Source organism: Corythoichthys intestinalis, chromosome 15 (genome assembly GCF_030265065.1).
Source record: "Corythoichthys intestinalis isolate RoL2023-P3 chromosome 15, ASM3026506v1, whole genome shotgun sequence".
NCBI lineage: Eukaryota > Metazoa > Chordata > Actinopteri > Syngnathiformes > Syngnathidae > Corythoichthys > Corythoichthys intestinalis.
The window spans coordinates 31975301-31991945 of record NC_080409.1 but is presented as its reverse complement, the minus strand read 5'-3'; the positions used below and the strand labels follow the sequence as shown (position 1 = coordinate 31991945).

Here is a 16645-nt window from a genome sequence, read left to right as displayed (position 1 = left end):
GATGCTCTCTCCATCATGCTTCGCGGTGGGGATGAGGTGTTGATATTGTTGAGCTATTCCATTTTTCCTCCACACATGACGTGTGTTACTCCTACACAATTCAACTTTGGTTTCATCAGTCCACAAAATATATTGCCAAAACTTCTGTGGAGTGTCCAAGTGCCTTTTTGCGAATATTTAACGAGCAATAATGTTTTTTTATTACACAACAGCGGCTTCCTCCGTGGAGTCCTCCCATGAACACCATTCTTGGCCATAGTTTTACATATAGATGATGTGTGCACAGAGATATTGGACTGTGCCAATGATTTCTGTAAGTCTTTAGCAGACACTCTAGGGTTCATTTTTACCTCTCTTAGTCTTCTGCGCTGAACTCTTGGCGTCATCCTTGGTGGACGGCCACTCCTTGGGAGAGAAGCAACAGTGCCAAACTGAGACTGTCGATTGATAAACATCCAGACTTTTAGAGATGGTTTGTATCCTTTCCCAGCTTTATACGAATCAAAAATCCTTGATAACAGGTCTTTTGACCGAGCCATGATGCAAATCAGACAATGCTCCTCATCAATACATTTCTTACAAGGTATGTGTTTTATAGTGGGTCGGGCAGCTTTAAACCACTCATCAGTGATTGGGCACACACCTGACTTAAAATGTTTGGTAAAAATTGGTTTCAATTGCTCTTTAAGTCTCCTTAGACAGAGGGTTCGCTTACTTATTTCACCCCTTCTGTCATTGTTTGCATACTATCCTCATTAGTTTTAGTTAAAAGCAGACACTGTATTTTCATCTGTGTGATTTTGACAAAGATCAGATCACATTTGATGGTGATTTTATGCAGAAATGTGAGAAATTCCAAAAGGTACAGATACTTTTTCATACCACTGTATATAAATATTTTAGGGCTGTCAAATTTATCACGTTAACGGGCGGTAATTAATTATTAAAATTAATCACGTTAAAATATTTGATGCAATTAATGCATGGACGGAATGACCCGTTCATGCGTTGCCTCAAGTTTACAATGATGCCGTTTTAACACAATGAGACCAAAAGCGCAGAGAAATGCGAGAAGACACAGACGTTCATTGGATTGCACCTTTTATTGGCTTAAGCAGCCACTACTAACAGTCATGGTTGCCCAATTTCCCATCATGCATTTGGGCGGAGCAAGAGACGATCTTTTTCTTAACATGCTTAATTGAACATAACACAGAACATATTGTATACCATTTGCAGCCACTACTGACGGTCATGGTTGCCCAACTTCCCATCATGCATTTGAGCGGAGCAGGAGACGATCTTTTTCTTAACACGCCTAATTGAACACAACGTAGAACATACTGTATACCATTTGCAGCCACCACTGACAGTCATGGTTGCCCAGCTTCCCGTCATACATTTGGGCCGAGCAGGAGACATTCTTTTTCTTAATACATCTAATTAAACTCAACGCAGAACATACTGTGTACCATTTGCAGCGACCACTGGCAGTCATGGTTGCCCAACTTCCCATCATGCATTTGGGCCGAACAGTTAAGTTGCTACAGTATCATTTAGTGACAGCACAACAAAAATAATATTCCTATCTCTCAAAAAAATAACGTTCACAAAAAGAAAAGCGCTCAATGCAAAGAGAACTGGCATTTTCAATCCAATAGCTATACAAAATACACATAAATGTTAATAATGTTAATGCCATCTTGTGGATTGATTGTTATAATGAACAAATACAGTACTTACGTACAGTATGTTAAATGTTTATGTCCGTCTTGTGTCTTATCTTTCCATTCCCACAGTAGTTTACAGAACATAATGGCATATTTCAGAGATGGTTTGAATTGCTATTAATTACGATTAATTAATTTTTAAGCTGTGGTTAATTTGATTAAAAATTTTAATCGTTTGACCCTAAAATATTTTAAATATACTTGAGACCTGGCACACACATATGTTGACATAACAATCACATTTTGGATCATGTAAGCCACAATATGCGAGTGTATATTGAACAACATTCACATTTGGTACGCAAGCGTGGCCAATGATTTATAAAGGAAAATCTTGAAAATTATCAGAAGTGCCCAAACTTTATTGCCACTGTATTTGTGAGTGTGCGTGTGTTTTTAATTAATCCAAAAATAGGTTTTAAAAAAACATTTAGAAGATCTAAGTTCCTCAATGATTAGCAATGACATATTGTGTTAGGGAGGGCTTTAGAAGGTGCTACTGGGTGCATTTCCTCCTCGTCAGCTTCCTTTCGCAACATGCAAATAGCTGCGGCAACTTTATCGAGATGCATGTTGAGATATGATGAGTGCGCAGGACAGGTGAGAAACATGGGGTGGGGGGGTTGGGAAAACTGTGAAAAAACACCATGCAGGTTTTTGAACAAAGTGTACACACTGTGCATACAGGGGGCCACGGTGATATAAGCCTATAGAGGGGCTGTACAAAAACCTGTCAATGTCCAATCCAATGTAAGTGGGAAGGCTGACATGCGTGAGGTTCAGTGGAATAGACTCGCTGCAGTCCCTCCCAGTCATACCTGATCGGCCGTCTGTTTTTGTCTGTTTTTGCTAACTACCACAACAGAATACTCTGTGAATACTAAGACTTCTAAAACTGATTTTAAAAGTTAAGTGACCTCACTCAAATTGCACCTTTTATGCTCCTTGCAATTTATTGGATTGAATTTCACAATTTGGATCAAATGGTCATCCTTGAGTTCACACTTAACAATTTTAACTAGGGCTGTCAAACGATTAAAATTCTTAATCGAGTTAATTACAGCTTAAAATTTAATTAATCGTAATTAATCGCAATTCAAACCATCTCTAAAATATGCCATATTATTCTGTAAATTATTGTTGGAATGGAAAGATAAGACACAAGACGGATATATACAGTGGGGAGAACAAGTATTTGATACACTGCCAATGGGAAAACCCATCCATAGATAGAAAGACTTGTAGTTCTGTAGGGCGCCAAACATAAAAAAACAAGTAACAAGCGGACATTAAACTCTGCTGTCATTTTAATCTGTTTGAGCGGGGCATGTGCATTAATTGCGTCAAATATTTTAACGTGATTAATTTAAAAAATTAATTAACGCCCGTTAACGCGATAATTTTGACAGCCCTAATTTTAACGTTTAGGGTTTTGAATGTATTACATAATACTTTACATCCATTTTCAGACAAAAGAGCAAATATTTCATATTTTTGGTTTCCTAAAGAGGCATTTAACTCATTCACTAAAAGAAAATTTTAATCACATTTTTGTAGTTCTCAATGAAAGAGGGAGGACTGTGGAATTTATACAATATTTACTGTTTTTTGTCTTTAAAAAATAATAATAATACAGTATATCTTATTAAAGAAAACATTTTTCAAAAACATACATACAGGTATATACATAGGGCGGAAAACACAGATAAAACTGAAAAAGCTGTTTCTGCTCTTGCACTCCTCTTTAAAATAAACTGCTGTATTTTAAGCCAAAAGAACTGTTGTGTTTGATAGAACAATATGTCTATATGCTGCCATAGCAGATTCATGGCACATTAAGCCCCGAATTATTTTTAATTTGTCCGTTTTACCCAGGAAACCCTCATTTACAGATGTGCAACTGCTTTTGTTTCAACCCAGCCGTAAAACATGGTAATTAATTATATTTATTATTCAAAATGTCTGTCATTTTTAGCTTAGAATCATCAATTGATGTGTAATATTTTGTTTAAAAAAAAAAAAAAACTTGAAAAAATTATTCACTCGCTTATTTTAAACTTTTAAACAAATTACGTCACAATGAAAAAAAATGGCGTCTGTAAAAAAAGTGACGGATATCTACCTCATAACTATCGCTTTATTGTATTTTTTTTGTTACTGTCGCATTTGCTTCGATATGTTAGATGATAAATAATCGATCAAACAAAGAAAAATTGAGAAAAAAAAAACGTTTAAAATGTAAATACATGAAAAGAACATCTTGACCACTCTTTGATGTCTGCGATTTCTGCATCGCGACCCTTGTTATATTACCATGTTTCACCCATAAAATCCCCCAAAAATCCAGTTGTGGCCATTCACAGCTGTGTCTTGACACTCAGTGATACATGCTACTTGGAGTTTTTGGATGGAAACAAGGTAAGTACGCGATAATATCTCCCTAAAGTCATGGCGTCTTTAATTCTGCTCTGTCATGCTCTCATCTCCAAATAGGGCTTCACTGTTAATTTTTTTTTTTTTTTTTTTAAACGCCCTCCTGTTCAAAATTTTTGAGATTTTAAGCTTTCCAATGATGTATCACAATTCACACATGCATATCGGACAGTTTTGAAAGTTGGCCAAATTGGGGGTCTCAGAGCGGAACTTCAAGTCACCTGAGTGTTTTCCGCCATATACTGTATACAGTGAGGAGCACAAGTATTTCCACCCTTTGTGATTTAGCAAGTTAATCCCTTAGAAAATAAGTAGAGGTCTGAAATTTCAATCATAGATGCATTTCCACTTATAGAGACATACCGGTAATCTAAAAAAAAAAAATCCGGAGTTCACATTGTATGATTTTTCAGTAATTTATTTGTAATTTACTGGGGTTCATGAGTATTTGTACCCCTGAGAAAATCAGTGCTAATATTCAGTGCAGGAGCCTTTGTTTGCAATTACAGAGGTCAGACGCTTTCTCCAGTTCTTCACCAGGTTTTCACATATGAAAACAAGGATTTTGGCCCATTCCTCCACACAAATCTTCTCTAGATCTGTCAGGTTTGGGAGCTGTCTTTAAGAAACAAGAAGTTTCAGCTCCATCCGAAGATTTTCTTTTGGAATGAGATCTGGAGACTGGCTAGGCCACTCCAGTCCAGAACCTTGATATGCTTTTTATGCAGCCACTCCTTGGTCATCTTGGCTGTGTGCTTCAGATCACGGTCATGTTGGAAGATCCAGCCAAGACAGACTCATCTTCAAGTCTCTGACTGAGGGAAGGAGATTGTGGCTCAAAATCCCACGATTCATTACACCATTCATCCTTTGTTTTATACAGTACAGGTGTCGTGTCCCCTTTGCCGAAGAGCAGCCCCATAGCATGAGGTTTCCACCCCCATACTTCACAGTGGGGATTGTGTTCTTGGGATTGTACTCATCCTTCTTTTTCCTCTACAAACGACGAGTAAGGTTTGCACCAAAAAGTTCTACTTTTGTCTCATCTGACCACATGACTTCCTCCCATGACTCCTCTGCATCATTCAGATGGTCCCTGGCAAACATCAGATGGGCCTTAACGTGTACTGGCTTCAACAGGGGAACCTTCTGTGCAATGCATGATTTTAAACTATTGCACCATAGTGTTCTACTGATAGTAGCCTTTGAAACTGTGTATCCAGCTCTCTTCCTGCCATGCAGTTCTAGGCTGAGCCCTCACTTTTCTCATCATGAGTGATGCCCCACGAGGAGAGATTTTGCATGGAGGCCCAGTCCGAGATAGATTATCAGTCATGTTTAGCCTTTTACATTTTCTAACAATTATTGCAACAGTTGATTTATTTACACCAAGCTGCTTTCCAATTGTCCCATAGCCTTTTCCAGCTTTGTGGAGGTCAACAATTTTTATTTAACATATTTGATATGAAGTGGCTCTAAAAAGACTTTAGACCGTCTTTGTGTCGACAACGTCCAAACGATTCATCTTAAATCAAAATCGCTGTCAATTACCGTAATTTCCCGAATATAACGCACTTTTTTCCCCAAAATCAACTTGTAAAATCATGGTGCGCATTATACACGGGTACAGGGATGGAGACAGAAATATACACTCACCGGCCACTTTATTAGGTACACCTGTCCAACTGCTCGTAAACACTTAATTTCTAATCAGCCAATCACATGGCGGTAACTCAGTGCATTAAGGCATGTAGACATGGTTTAAGACAATCTCATGCAGTTCAAACCGAGCATCAGTATGGGGAAGAAAGGTGATTTGAGTGACTTTGAACGTGGCATGGTTGTTGGTGCCAGAAGGGCTGGTCTGAGTATTACAGAAACTGCTGATCTACTGGGATTTTTACGTACAACCATTTCTAGGGTTTACGGAGAATGGTCCGAAAAAGAAAAAATATCCAGTGAGCGGCAGTTCTGTGGGCAGAAATGCCTTGTTGATGCCAGAGGTCAGAGGAGAATGGCCAGACTGGTTCGAGCTGATAGAAAGGCAACAGTGACTCAAATAACCACCCGTTACAACCAAGGTAGGCAGAAGACCATCTCTGAACGCACAGTACGTCGAACTTTGAGGCAGATGGGCTACAGCAGCAGAAGACCACGCCGGCCGGGTGCCACTCCTTTCAGCTAAGAACAGGAAACTGAGGCTACAATTTGCACAAGCTCATCGAAATTGGACAGTAGAAGATTGGAAAAACGTTGCCTGGTCTGATAAGTCTAGATGTCTGATGCGACATTCGAATGGTAGGGTCAGAATTTGGCGTCAACAACATGAAACCATGGATCCATCCTGCCTTGTATCAACGGTTCAGGCTGGTGGTGGTGGTGTAATGGTGTGGGGAATATTTTCTTGGCACTCTTTGGGCCCCTTGGTACCAATTGAGCATCGTTGGAATGCCACAGCCTACCTGAGTATTGTTGCTGACCATGTCCATCCCTTTATGACCACAATGTACCCAACTTCTGATGGCTACTTTCAGCAGGATAATGTGCCATGTCATAAAGCTGGAATCATCTCAGACTGGTTTCTTGAACATGACAATGAGTTCACTGTGCTCAAATGGCCTCCACAGCCACCAGATCTCAATCCGATAGAGCATCTTTGGGATGTGGTGGAACGGGAGATTCGCATCATGGATGTGCAGCCGACAAATCTGCACCAACTGTGTGATGCCATCATGTCAACATAGACCAAACTCTCTGAGGAATGCTTCCAGCACCTTGTTGAATCTATGCCACGAAGAACTGAGGCAGTTCTGAAGGCAGAAGGGGGGTCCAACCCGTTACTAGCATGGTGTACCTAATAAAGTGGCCGGTGAGTGTATATATAATATACGTATATGAAGAGCGATTTTTTTTTTATTGACACGGCCATGTTGTGTTGAAGAAAACGTATGCAGCGATCCGTTGCCGACCATTACAGTACATAACGTCACCATTTTGTTTCGGTAATACTTCACTCTGATTGGTCGAATGATTTCGTCTGTGTTAAATTTTTTCACTCTTCATAAGGCACAGAATTTAGTTTCTTGAACTCAACGTTTATTGCAACTCGGCAACTTGAACCATAACAAACCAAACGTTAACACAACACAGACTTCTTGTGTCCGTCAACTATATCTGTCCCTCGGGAAACTCAAACCCAAATAACAATAGTTCCTCTTGTTACAGTAGCAATGCGCTCGTTCCGATTTCTGACTTCGGTCCTCACTTTTATTTTACCGTATCAATCCATGGAAGAAACATTTATTCATCATGATGAAACGATCAAGTTATACAGCAGCCTTTAAAAGAAAAGTCACATATGTTTTGTTTTCTACTGGATTTTGGTAAGTTGGAGAAGTTGTCAGATCATATTATTACCCTGCATATTGTCAGTTTACGGTAATGTTTTGAACTAGCAATGTGCTATGCTTGTGCTGTGTTTCACCAGTCAGTAAAATGACATTTCTGTATCTGTACACGAGCTCTGTTTTCTTGTATTCTTCTATTTATTAGTGCTAAAATTAGGGTGCACGTTATACACGGGTACAATAATTTCCCCTAGACTTTATAAGTAAATTTGGGTTGCGTGTTATACACGGGTTGCGCCTTATATTCGGGAAATTACGGTAATTTGATTATTGATCAGTTGTCAATTTGTCGATGAACTGTAGCAGCCTTATTTGGCAGTCCTAACGGCCTTCCAAACGAAACCAAACTAGGATGTGACGTAACCTACGAAAAAGATCACACCTGTTCTGGGGAATGTACTAATCTGGATCGATACTGTACATCAATTGAAGGCTCTTGTATCTAACGAAATTCATTCAATATTCATTCAAATGTTGGAAAATTTAGAGCATTTTTGGCTTTAATTGTAGCCGATTGTGATGAATGTGTACTGTACACAGTGTTGTCACAGATTACTTGAAAAAGTAATTTAATTACTGATTACTGATTACTCCTCAAAAAAGTAATCTAGTTCCTTTACTGATTACTTTATTATCAAAGTAACTAAGTTACTTTAAAAGTAATTCGTCAGTTACTTTTCCCAATTTTTCTCCCTTTGCTGCTTCAACAGAAAAATTTCATTGCATGTAGAGATGTCCCGATCGATCGGGTCCGATCACGTCATTTTCAAAGTATCGGAATAGACAAAAAAATATCGGACATGCCTTTTTTTAATATATATTTTTTTCTTAATTAAATCGTTTTCTAATTGTATTTAACGTTACAGACGTAATATGTTACACTCATCCAGAGTCTTTAGGCTTAAGGTAGGGTTATCAAATTTATCCCGTTAACGGCGGTAATTAATTTTTAAAAAAATTTATCACGTTAAAATATTTAACGCAATTAACGCACGCGCTGTACGACCCACTCACGCATTGTTGCGTTCAATCTGTAATGGCGCCGTTTTACCTACAGTGGGGAGAACAAGTATTTGATACACTGCCGATTTTGCTGGTTTTCCCACTTGCAAAGCATGTAGAGGTCTGTAATTTGTATCATAAGTTCTCTTCAACTGTGAGGGACTGAATCTAATACAAAAATCCAGAAAATCACATTGTATAATTTTTAAATAATAAATTTGCATTTAATTGCATGAAATAAGTACTTGATACATCACAAAAATCGAACTTAATATTTGCTACAGAAACCTTTGTTTGCTATTACAGATATCAAACGTTTCCTGTAGTCCTTGACAAGGTTTGCACACACTGCAGCAGGGATTTTGGCCCACTCCTCCATGCAGATCTTCTCCAGAGCCTTCAGGTTTCGGGGCTGCTGCCGGGCAACACGGACTTTCAGCTCCTTCCATAGATTTTCTATCGGGTTCACATCTGGTGACTGGCTAGGCCACTCCAGGACCTTAAGATGCTTCTTACGGAGCCACTCTTTAGTTGCCTTGGCTGTGTGCTTTGGGTCGTTGTCATGCTGGAAGACTCAGCCACGACCCATCTTCAGGGCTCTCACTGAGGGAAGGAGATTGTCAGCCAAGATCTGGCGATACATAGCCCCATCCATCCTCCCCTCAATATGGTGCAGTCGTCCTGTACCGTTGGCAGAGAAGCAGCCCCAAAAAAGGATGTTTCCTCCATGTTTCAAGGTTGGGATGGGGTTCTTGGGGTTGTACTCATCCTTCTTTTTCCTCCAAACACGACGAGCCGAGTTTAGACCATAAGTTCAATTTTGGTCTCATCCGACCACATGACCTTCTCCCATTGCTCCTCTGGATCATCCAGATGGTCAGTGGCAAACTTCAGACGTGTCTGGACATGCACTGGCTTCAGCAGCAGGACCTTGTGTGCGCAGTAGGATTTTAATCCATGACGGCGTAATGTGTTTCCGATGTTTTTTTTCGAGACTGTGGTTCCAGCTCTCTTCAGGTCATTGACCAGGTCCTGCCGTGTAGTTCTGGGCTGATTCCTCACCTTCCTCATGATCAGTGATGCCCCACGAGGTGAGATCTTGCATGGAGCCCCAGAACGAGGCAGATTGACCGTGAACTTGAACTTCTTCCATTTTCTAATAATCGCTCCAACAGTTGTTACCTTCTCACCAAGCTGCTTGCTTATTTTCCTGTAGCCCATCCCAGCCTTGTGCAGGTCTATTATTTTATCCCTGATGTCCTTACACAGCTCGTTGGTCTTGGCCATTGTGGAGAGGTTGGAGTTTGTTTGTTTGAGCATGTGAACAGGTGTCTTTTATACAGGTAACAAGTTCAAACAGGTGCAGTTACTTCCGGTAATGAGTGGAGAACAGGAGGGGTTCTTAAAAAAGAACTAAGAGCCGAAATATTTACTAGTTGGTAATGTATCAAATACTTATTTCATGCAGTTATATACAAATTTATTATTTAAAAATTATACAATGTGATTTTCTGGATTTTTGTATTAGAATCCGTCCCTCACAGTTGAAGAGAACTTATGATACACATTACAGACCTCTACATGGCTTGCAAGTGGGAAAACCAGCAAAATCGGCAGTGTATCAAATACTTGTTCTCCCCACTGTACATCATGAGGAAAAAACAAAATGGTGACACACAGACACTAAGGAAACAAACTTTAATCAGATTACTGGCTTCGAAAAATGAACGCGTTAGATTACTCGTTACTGAACGAAAGTAATCAGATTACAGTAACGCGTTACTTGGTAACGTGTTACTGACAACACTGACTGTACATTACTGGACTGTCTCAGGAAATTAGAATATTGTGTATTCTAATTTTATGAGACAGTCCTGTATATATATATATATATATATATATATATATATATATATATATATATATATATATATATATATATATATATATATATATATATATATATATATATATACAGTATATCGTATTAAATAGTTCGGAGGCCTGTGAATTGAATTGAAAACTCGGCAGACTTTTCTCGTCGAAAGCATTGATCGCGTATCAAGAAATTTGTGATTTACACCCCTAGTTAGTTCCAGGTAAGAGACTTTGAACAGCATTGTTTAGTGTAACCGTCACCTGCACTGTGGTACAAGCAGAAGCCATCTTTGGTACAGGAACGAAGCTGAGCGTTCTAGGTAAGAAACCGAACGAGGCAATTTCGTAAATACTGGTTCGACATGACACAAAAACACAGGAAAATGAAATTTTTGATGGGAGGAGGTTCATATCAAGCAGCTGCAGTCTGATACTTTTGATTATGGAACGTTCTCGCTAGAAAGCTTCCCAGAAAAAGTTTTTCTTCGAAATTAATAGAAAACCAACTGTTTCGGGGTATTTCTGTACACTACTGCTCCAATGTGTGACTTACTCATCTGCTGAAGTTTTCTTTGGCACGGGAACAAGGCTGAGCGTTCTAGGTAAGACCGGATTCTGCCAAATAGAGAAAAGTGATCAAATAAAGTTGCGGAAAATGAGAAGTTATCTCTGTTGTGCTAATCAAGACAGTAATTTGAAGATAGCAGTTTTATGTGAAACTGAAGTGATTGTGTAAACGCACAATGTTTACTGCAGTTCTGTTGATAACCAGTTGGATTTCGTATGAATTGTCATCAAATCCACAACTGAAAATTGTCATTGTTTCTTTGGTTAATGATACGATATTTGTCAATATTTCAACGTCTGCGATAATTCAAGTCAATTCAAGGACATTTATTGAGATATTACATTTTAAACCCTCAAAGTAGATTCCAATTTTGCCACTTTTTTACAATTTTGTCACGGAAACATTTCTGACATTTGAATGATAATCATTCTTTCAACAAAATGGCAACATTTGACGATAATAATATAATGTTATTCGATGTTGAGTGTTTAACCAATCAATGTAGCCATCCAGATTGATGGATTGTTACACCCCTACTGCACTTGCATGTTTATTAAAGTATAATAACTATTTATTTTAGGAAAAACCCTGCAATTATTAGAAAAACATGATTGTTAACTCATTGCCTGCCATTGACGGTGATGGGGGAAACAGAATTGCTCTAAAATTGAAAAGACAAACAACGTTTCTACTGTTCTAAGGACCTTCATGTTATTTCATAAATTAAGACGTCCAATCCGGCACTCAAACTTCACAAAAGTTAGGAGTGTTAGTGTCACTTTAAGATTTTAGTCAGACAAACGAGGTTGCTCTATGTGCACGTAAGAGATAAGGAGCGATAGCTTGAGAGGTTTCTGTGGTAGCTTCGTGCCGCTGTGCTCGTACGACCGAGCTTTTTTCGGCGAGGGAACCAAACTCACTGTTTTAGGTAAGAAAAACTCTTGAGTTACAACTCTTTATCAAGGTAAGCGCGTATGTTTCATGCTTTTCAATGCTTTGTTTGAGGTCTTACATGTAAGATTTTGGTTCTAGTAAAACATTGCTAGTGATAGACATCAAAACTGGCTGGCATTGAAAGGACCACTCCAAGAAGAAATGTATTGATTGGATGGATTTATCACTGTCAGTGGCAGCCAATAAGTTCATTTATGAAATAACATTAAAGAACAGTAGGAAGGTTGTTGATATGTTTCCTCAGTTGCAGTGTTAGTGGTAAAATGGCAAAGTAACGACATGGTTAATATGAAAATAGTCAAGGGCGTAGGTTTGGTCTCAACATTGGTAAGGATGATATAACACAATAACCTGCATGTACAATTTTTGCTGGGGACGGGACATTATTAAGACCAAACAGATTGGGTGAAAGGGGTTGAGGCTACATTTCTCACAAAAATGAGCCTAATTAACTGATAAATGATCAATGCAAAATAAATCTGTATTGGCTTATACCAACTTTCACGTTTATTAGTTCAGGTGATACACCGTCCGATTCAAACCTTTGTTTTAAAAAGCTACAAAAGAAACATTTAGAAAACTTCCAGAATGTATGCGTGGATTTTATTAGCATATTTCAATTGCAATATTTGAACTTAACTTAAATTGCATTAACATACACAATAAATAAAAATTTGGTAATAATCTCTTAAATATCTAAGAATACACAAAAAAATAAACATTTGTCTTAAGACCACTCAACACTGTCTGTCTAAATAAATTGATTAAACATGACTGAAAAAACTTCTTAGTTGGGGAACAACAAAAATAAATACTAGGGTTGTTCCGATCATGTTTTTTTGCTCCCGATCCGATCCCGATCGTTTTAGTTTGAGTATCTGCCGATCCCGATATTTCCCGATCCGATTGCTTTTTTTTTTTGCTCCCGATTCAATTCCAATCATTCCCGATAATTTTTCCCGATCATATACATTTTGGCAATGCATTAAGAAAAAAATGAATAAAACTCGGACGAATATATACATTCAACATACAGTACATACAGGGCCGGCCCAGCCTATACACAGACTATGCAGCTGCTTAGGGCCCCTGACCACTAGGGGGCCCCCAATCTGGCAATTGTTTAATTTATATTCTATTTTGTTTACTACAGTTTGCTTTAATTGATTTTTGTGAGTTTTGATACTTGATTACAAGCTTAAAAAAATAAAAGTTCTTCCTTAACTTCTTTCTTTCCTCTTTTAGAAAAAGGTTCGGCGCTATCTACTGTAAGTACTGACAATCATTTGGGGTGAGAAGCTTAAAGTATGCAGTGTAGTGCAACAAAATCTGATTAATATACAAAATATGGACGTATGGGTTGGATTGCATGTATGGCACTGTGACAAAATGGTGGGCCAAAAATACGGGCCCCTTTGCATTATTTTGCTTAGGGCCCCCAAATGGCCTGGGCCGGCCCTGAGTACATAAGTACTGTATTTGTTCATTATGACAATAAATCCTCAAGATGGCATTTACATTATTAACAGTCTTTCTGTGAGAGGGATCCACAGATAGAAAGACTTGTGACTTTGTATATTGTGACTAAAATATTGCCATCTAGTGTATTTGTTGAGCTTTCAGTAAATGATACTGAAGGCCATGTCCAAATGCATGATGGGAAGTGGAACAAGTGGAACCATGACTGTGCATAGTGCTACCAATTGATATATCTTCTCTGCGATGGGATATAACATAAGGAGTTAAGAAAAAGATCAATTGCTACCTTGCTTCCCCACATTGCTTCCCATGATAGTTCTAATCATAGGTAGAGGGATTGTAAGGCTTTAGCCAATTAAAACAAGGCTCCAAAGGCTACCAAAATTCACTCTACTCATTTTACGCTGCCTTTTAGCTCTCTATATAGGCAAAACGGCGCCATTACAGATGGAGTGCGACAATGCATGGGTGGGTCCTGCAGCACATGCATTAATTGCGTTAAATATTTTAACGTGATACATTTTTTGAAAAATTAATTACCGCCGTTATCGGGATAAATTTGATAACCCTACCTTAAGCCTAAACTAAAGACTCTGGATAAGTGTAACATATTATGTCTGTAACGTTATATACAATTAGAAAACGATTTAATTAAAAAAAAAAAATATATATATATATTTAAAAAAGGCATGGCCGATATTATTTTGCCAATTCCGATACTTTGAAAATGACGTGATCGATGCCGATCGATCGGGACATCTCTAATAAATACGACTGGAGCCTTCCTTCAGGTAGAACACTACTGCTTTTGTCCACAAGCACAGCCAAACTCAACAAAAAATGAAAGCTCGTTTGGGCTGCTTTAAGACCACATAAATAAAATAAAAATGAAAATTGGGGAGATTGCGCAAAACCTCGGTTCATCACGTTAGAAGAACACACATGTTAGTATATTAGTAGAAAACACATACAGTACACGAGGACTCTTCTCTCTAATAGCTTCCTACTGGGGTTTTGCCAGTTAGCAAGTTCACAGTTTAATGTTACGCTCTGATGCGGGTCGGACTTTCAGTACCAAATTAGTGGTGTGTTCCCCACCTCCACAACATTGACGTGTCTTTTTACATTACTTACAGTGACTGCTGCTGGCTGAAAAAAATTCTTCTAATATTCTTTCTTTTCGAAGGGGGTGGAAGAGGCAGCATTTTGTCAACCTGTTGTCTGTGTCGGGGCTGTGTGTATGTGTTTCAAGTCATCAGCCAATCAAACATGCATTTAATGGGGAAAAAATGGACCCACACATTCAGCAAGTGAAAAGTCGTAAGTCCAAACATAATGAAAATAACTCACTTAATAATGGTAGGCTCAATTCTATTCTTACAACTTATTGGAAGACAATCTAAAATACCTATATACTTGGATTCATTATATAATGAAAATAAAGTTGCTTAAAAGTTGGTGGGGACAATTTGAGCATCCTGAAAAGTTGGTAGTATTATGTCCCTACCTTACCTATGCAAACCTACGTCCTTAAAAACAGTTAATTTCTAAACCAACTCCGGTTTGTCTATCACTGTCAATGAAAACCAATGAGTTAGTAATTGCTGTGTCGGCTCCACACAGAACCAAACGTCAACATCACACTGCCTACGGTGACGTTATTCCCACCGTCGGAACACGAGTGTGCCAAGGACAAAGAGGCCAAGGTCAAGACGCTGGTTTGCGCGGCTACTGACTTCTACCCCGACCACGTCAGAGTGGTCTGGATGGTGGACGGTGAGAAGCGAGACAGGGGCGTAGCAACGGACCCCGAGGCTGCGCGGCGAGGGGTCTACTACCACCTCACCAGCAGGCTGAGAGTCCCAGCTCGCGAATGGACGCACGAGAGAAGGAAATTCACCTGTGTCCTGACGTTCTTCAACGGAAAGGAAAATATCAAAGTTGAGAAGTCAATCAACGGCAAAGAAGGTGATTTCATGACGTTCTCGGCTGCATCCGAAATCTACATCATCTCCATGACCTGATCATAATAATCTTGTCCTATTTTTAGGCTCATCTGAAGACCAATATAACCGAGGTGATTATGTTTTTATTCTAAGTTTACCAGGGGTGGGTAAAGTATGCAAAGGTTTTACTCAAGTAAGGGTAACGTTACTTCAAAATTATAATACGTAATGTAAGAGTAGTCATCCAAAAAATGTACTCAAGTACAAATAAAAAGGTATTCGGTGTTATTATACTGTACTATAACCTATTACATGACCATATTCAGAGGTGGTTAGAGTAGCTAAAAATTGTACTCAAGTAAGAGTAGCGTTACTTCAAAATAATATTACTCAAGTAAAAGTAGTCATCTAAAAAAATGTACTCAAGTACAAGGAAAAAAGTATTTGATGAAAAGAATACTCAAGTAATGGGTAACATTGTAACTGCTTATATATTTTTTTCACAGCACAAAGTTATCTATATGAACTATTGTTACAATGATACTGTAAAATAACCCATTACATAACCACATTAAGCCAAATAAATACAAAAAAAAAAATCATAGAGAAAAAAAAATGACAGAAATGAAGCATTAATCATCCAAAGAGCATGAGTGCCCTTTAGTGAAGAAAATAGTTCATAGTTTGAATAGTGAATAGTTTCTTCATAGTTAGTATTATGAAATTAAAATGATCATATCTCAGTTTTTCCGTGGCAAATAAAGACTGGGAGAGAGTTTAAAATCTGCGCTTTTGAGTCATTTTGAGGGCTGCGCTGTATGTCACACACTTCAAATTTTATGGTGATTCAAAGACGCCACATGATTGAACAGGCTGGCATGATCATAGAAAGGCAAGCTTGCGTCTTATTGGTATAATTGAGTCATGTGATTGTTGTTGTGACATCTCATTGGTGAAATTGGTAGAGCTACTCATGGCATCGCTGGCATATTTAAAAAAAAAAATCAAATATGAAGAATAAAGAGGAAAAATGTAATGACTCTTGTGTAGCCCAAAGTAGCGGAGTAACATTTTTTTCTTCACAAATCTACTCAAGTAAAAAGTATGGATCAGTAAAACTACTCTTAGAAGCAAGAATTTTTCTCAAAAAGTTACTCAAGTAAATGTAACGGAATACATGTAATGCGTTACTACCTACCTCTAACTATATTAGGCCCCCCAAAAAATAAACTTGCGACAAAAATAATA

General features: G+C 38.3%; 1 gene segment (V, D, J or C); it reads left to right on the top strand.

The window, feature by feature from the left end:
- Positions 1–16645, top strand: part of LOC130931524 (immunoglobulin lambda-1 light chain-like) — a 35600-nt gene that overhangs the window by 12794 nt on the left and 6161 nt on the right. Inside the window, 3 exon segments of the C gene segment in view lie at positions 11904–11946; positions 15075–15419; positions 15502–15528. Of these exon segments, the coding sequence occupies positions 11904–11946; positions 15075–15419; positions 15502–15528 (415 nt within the window).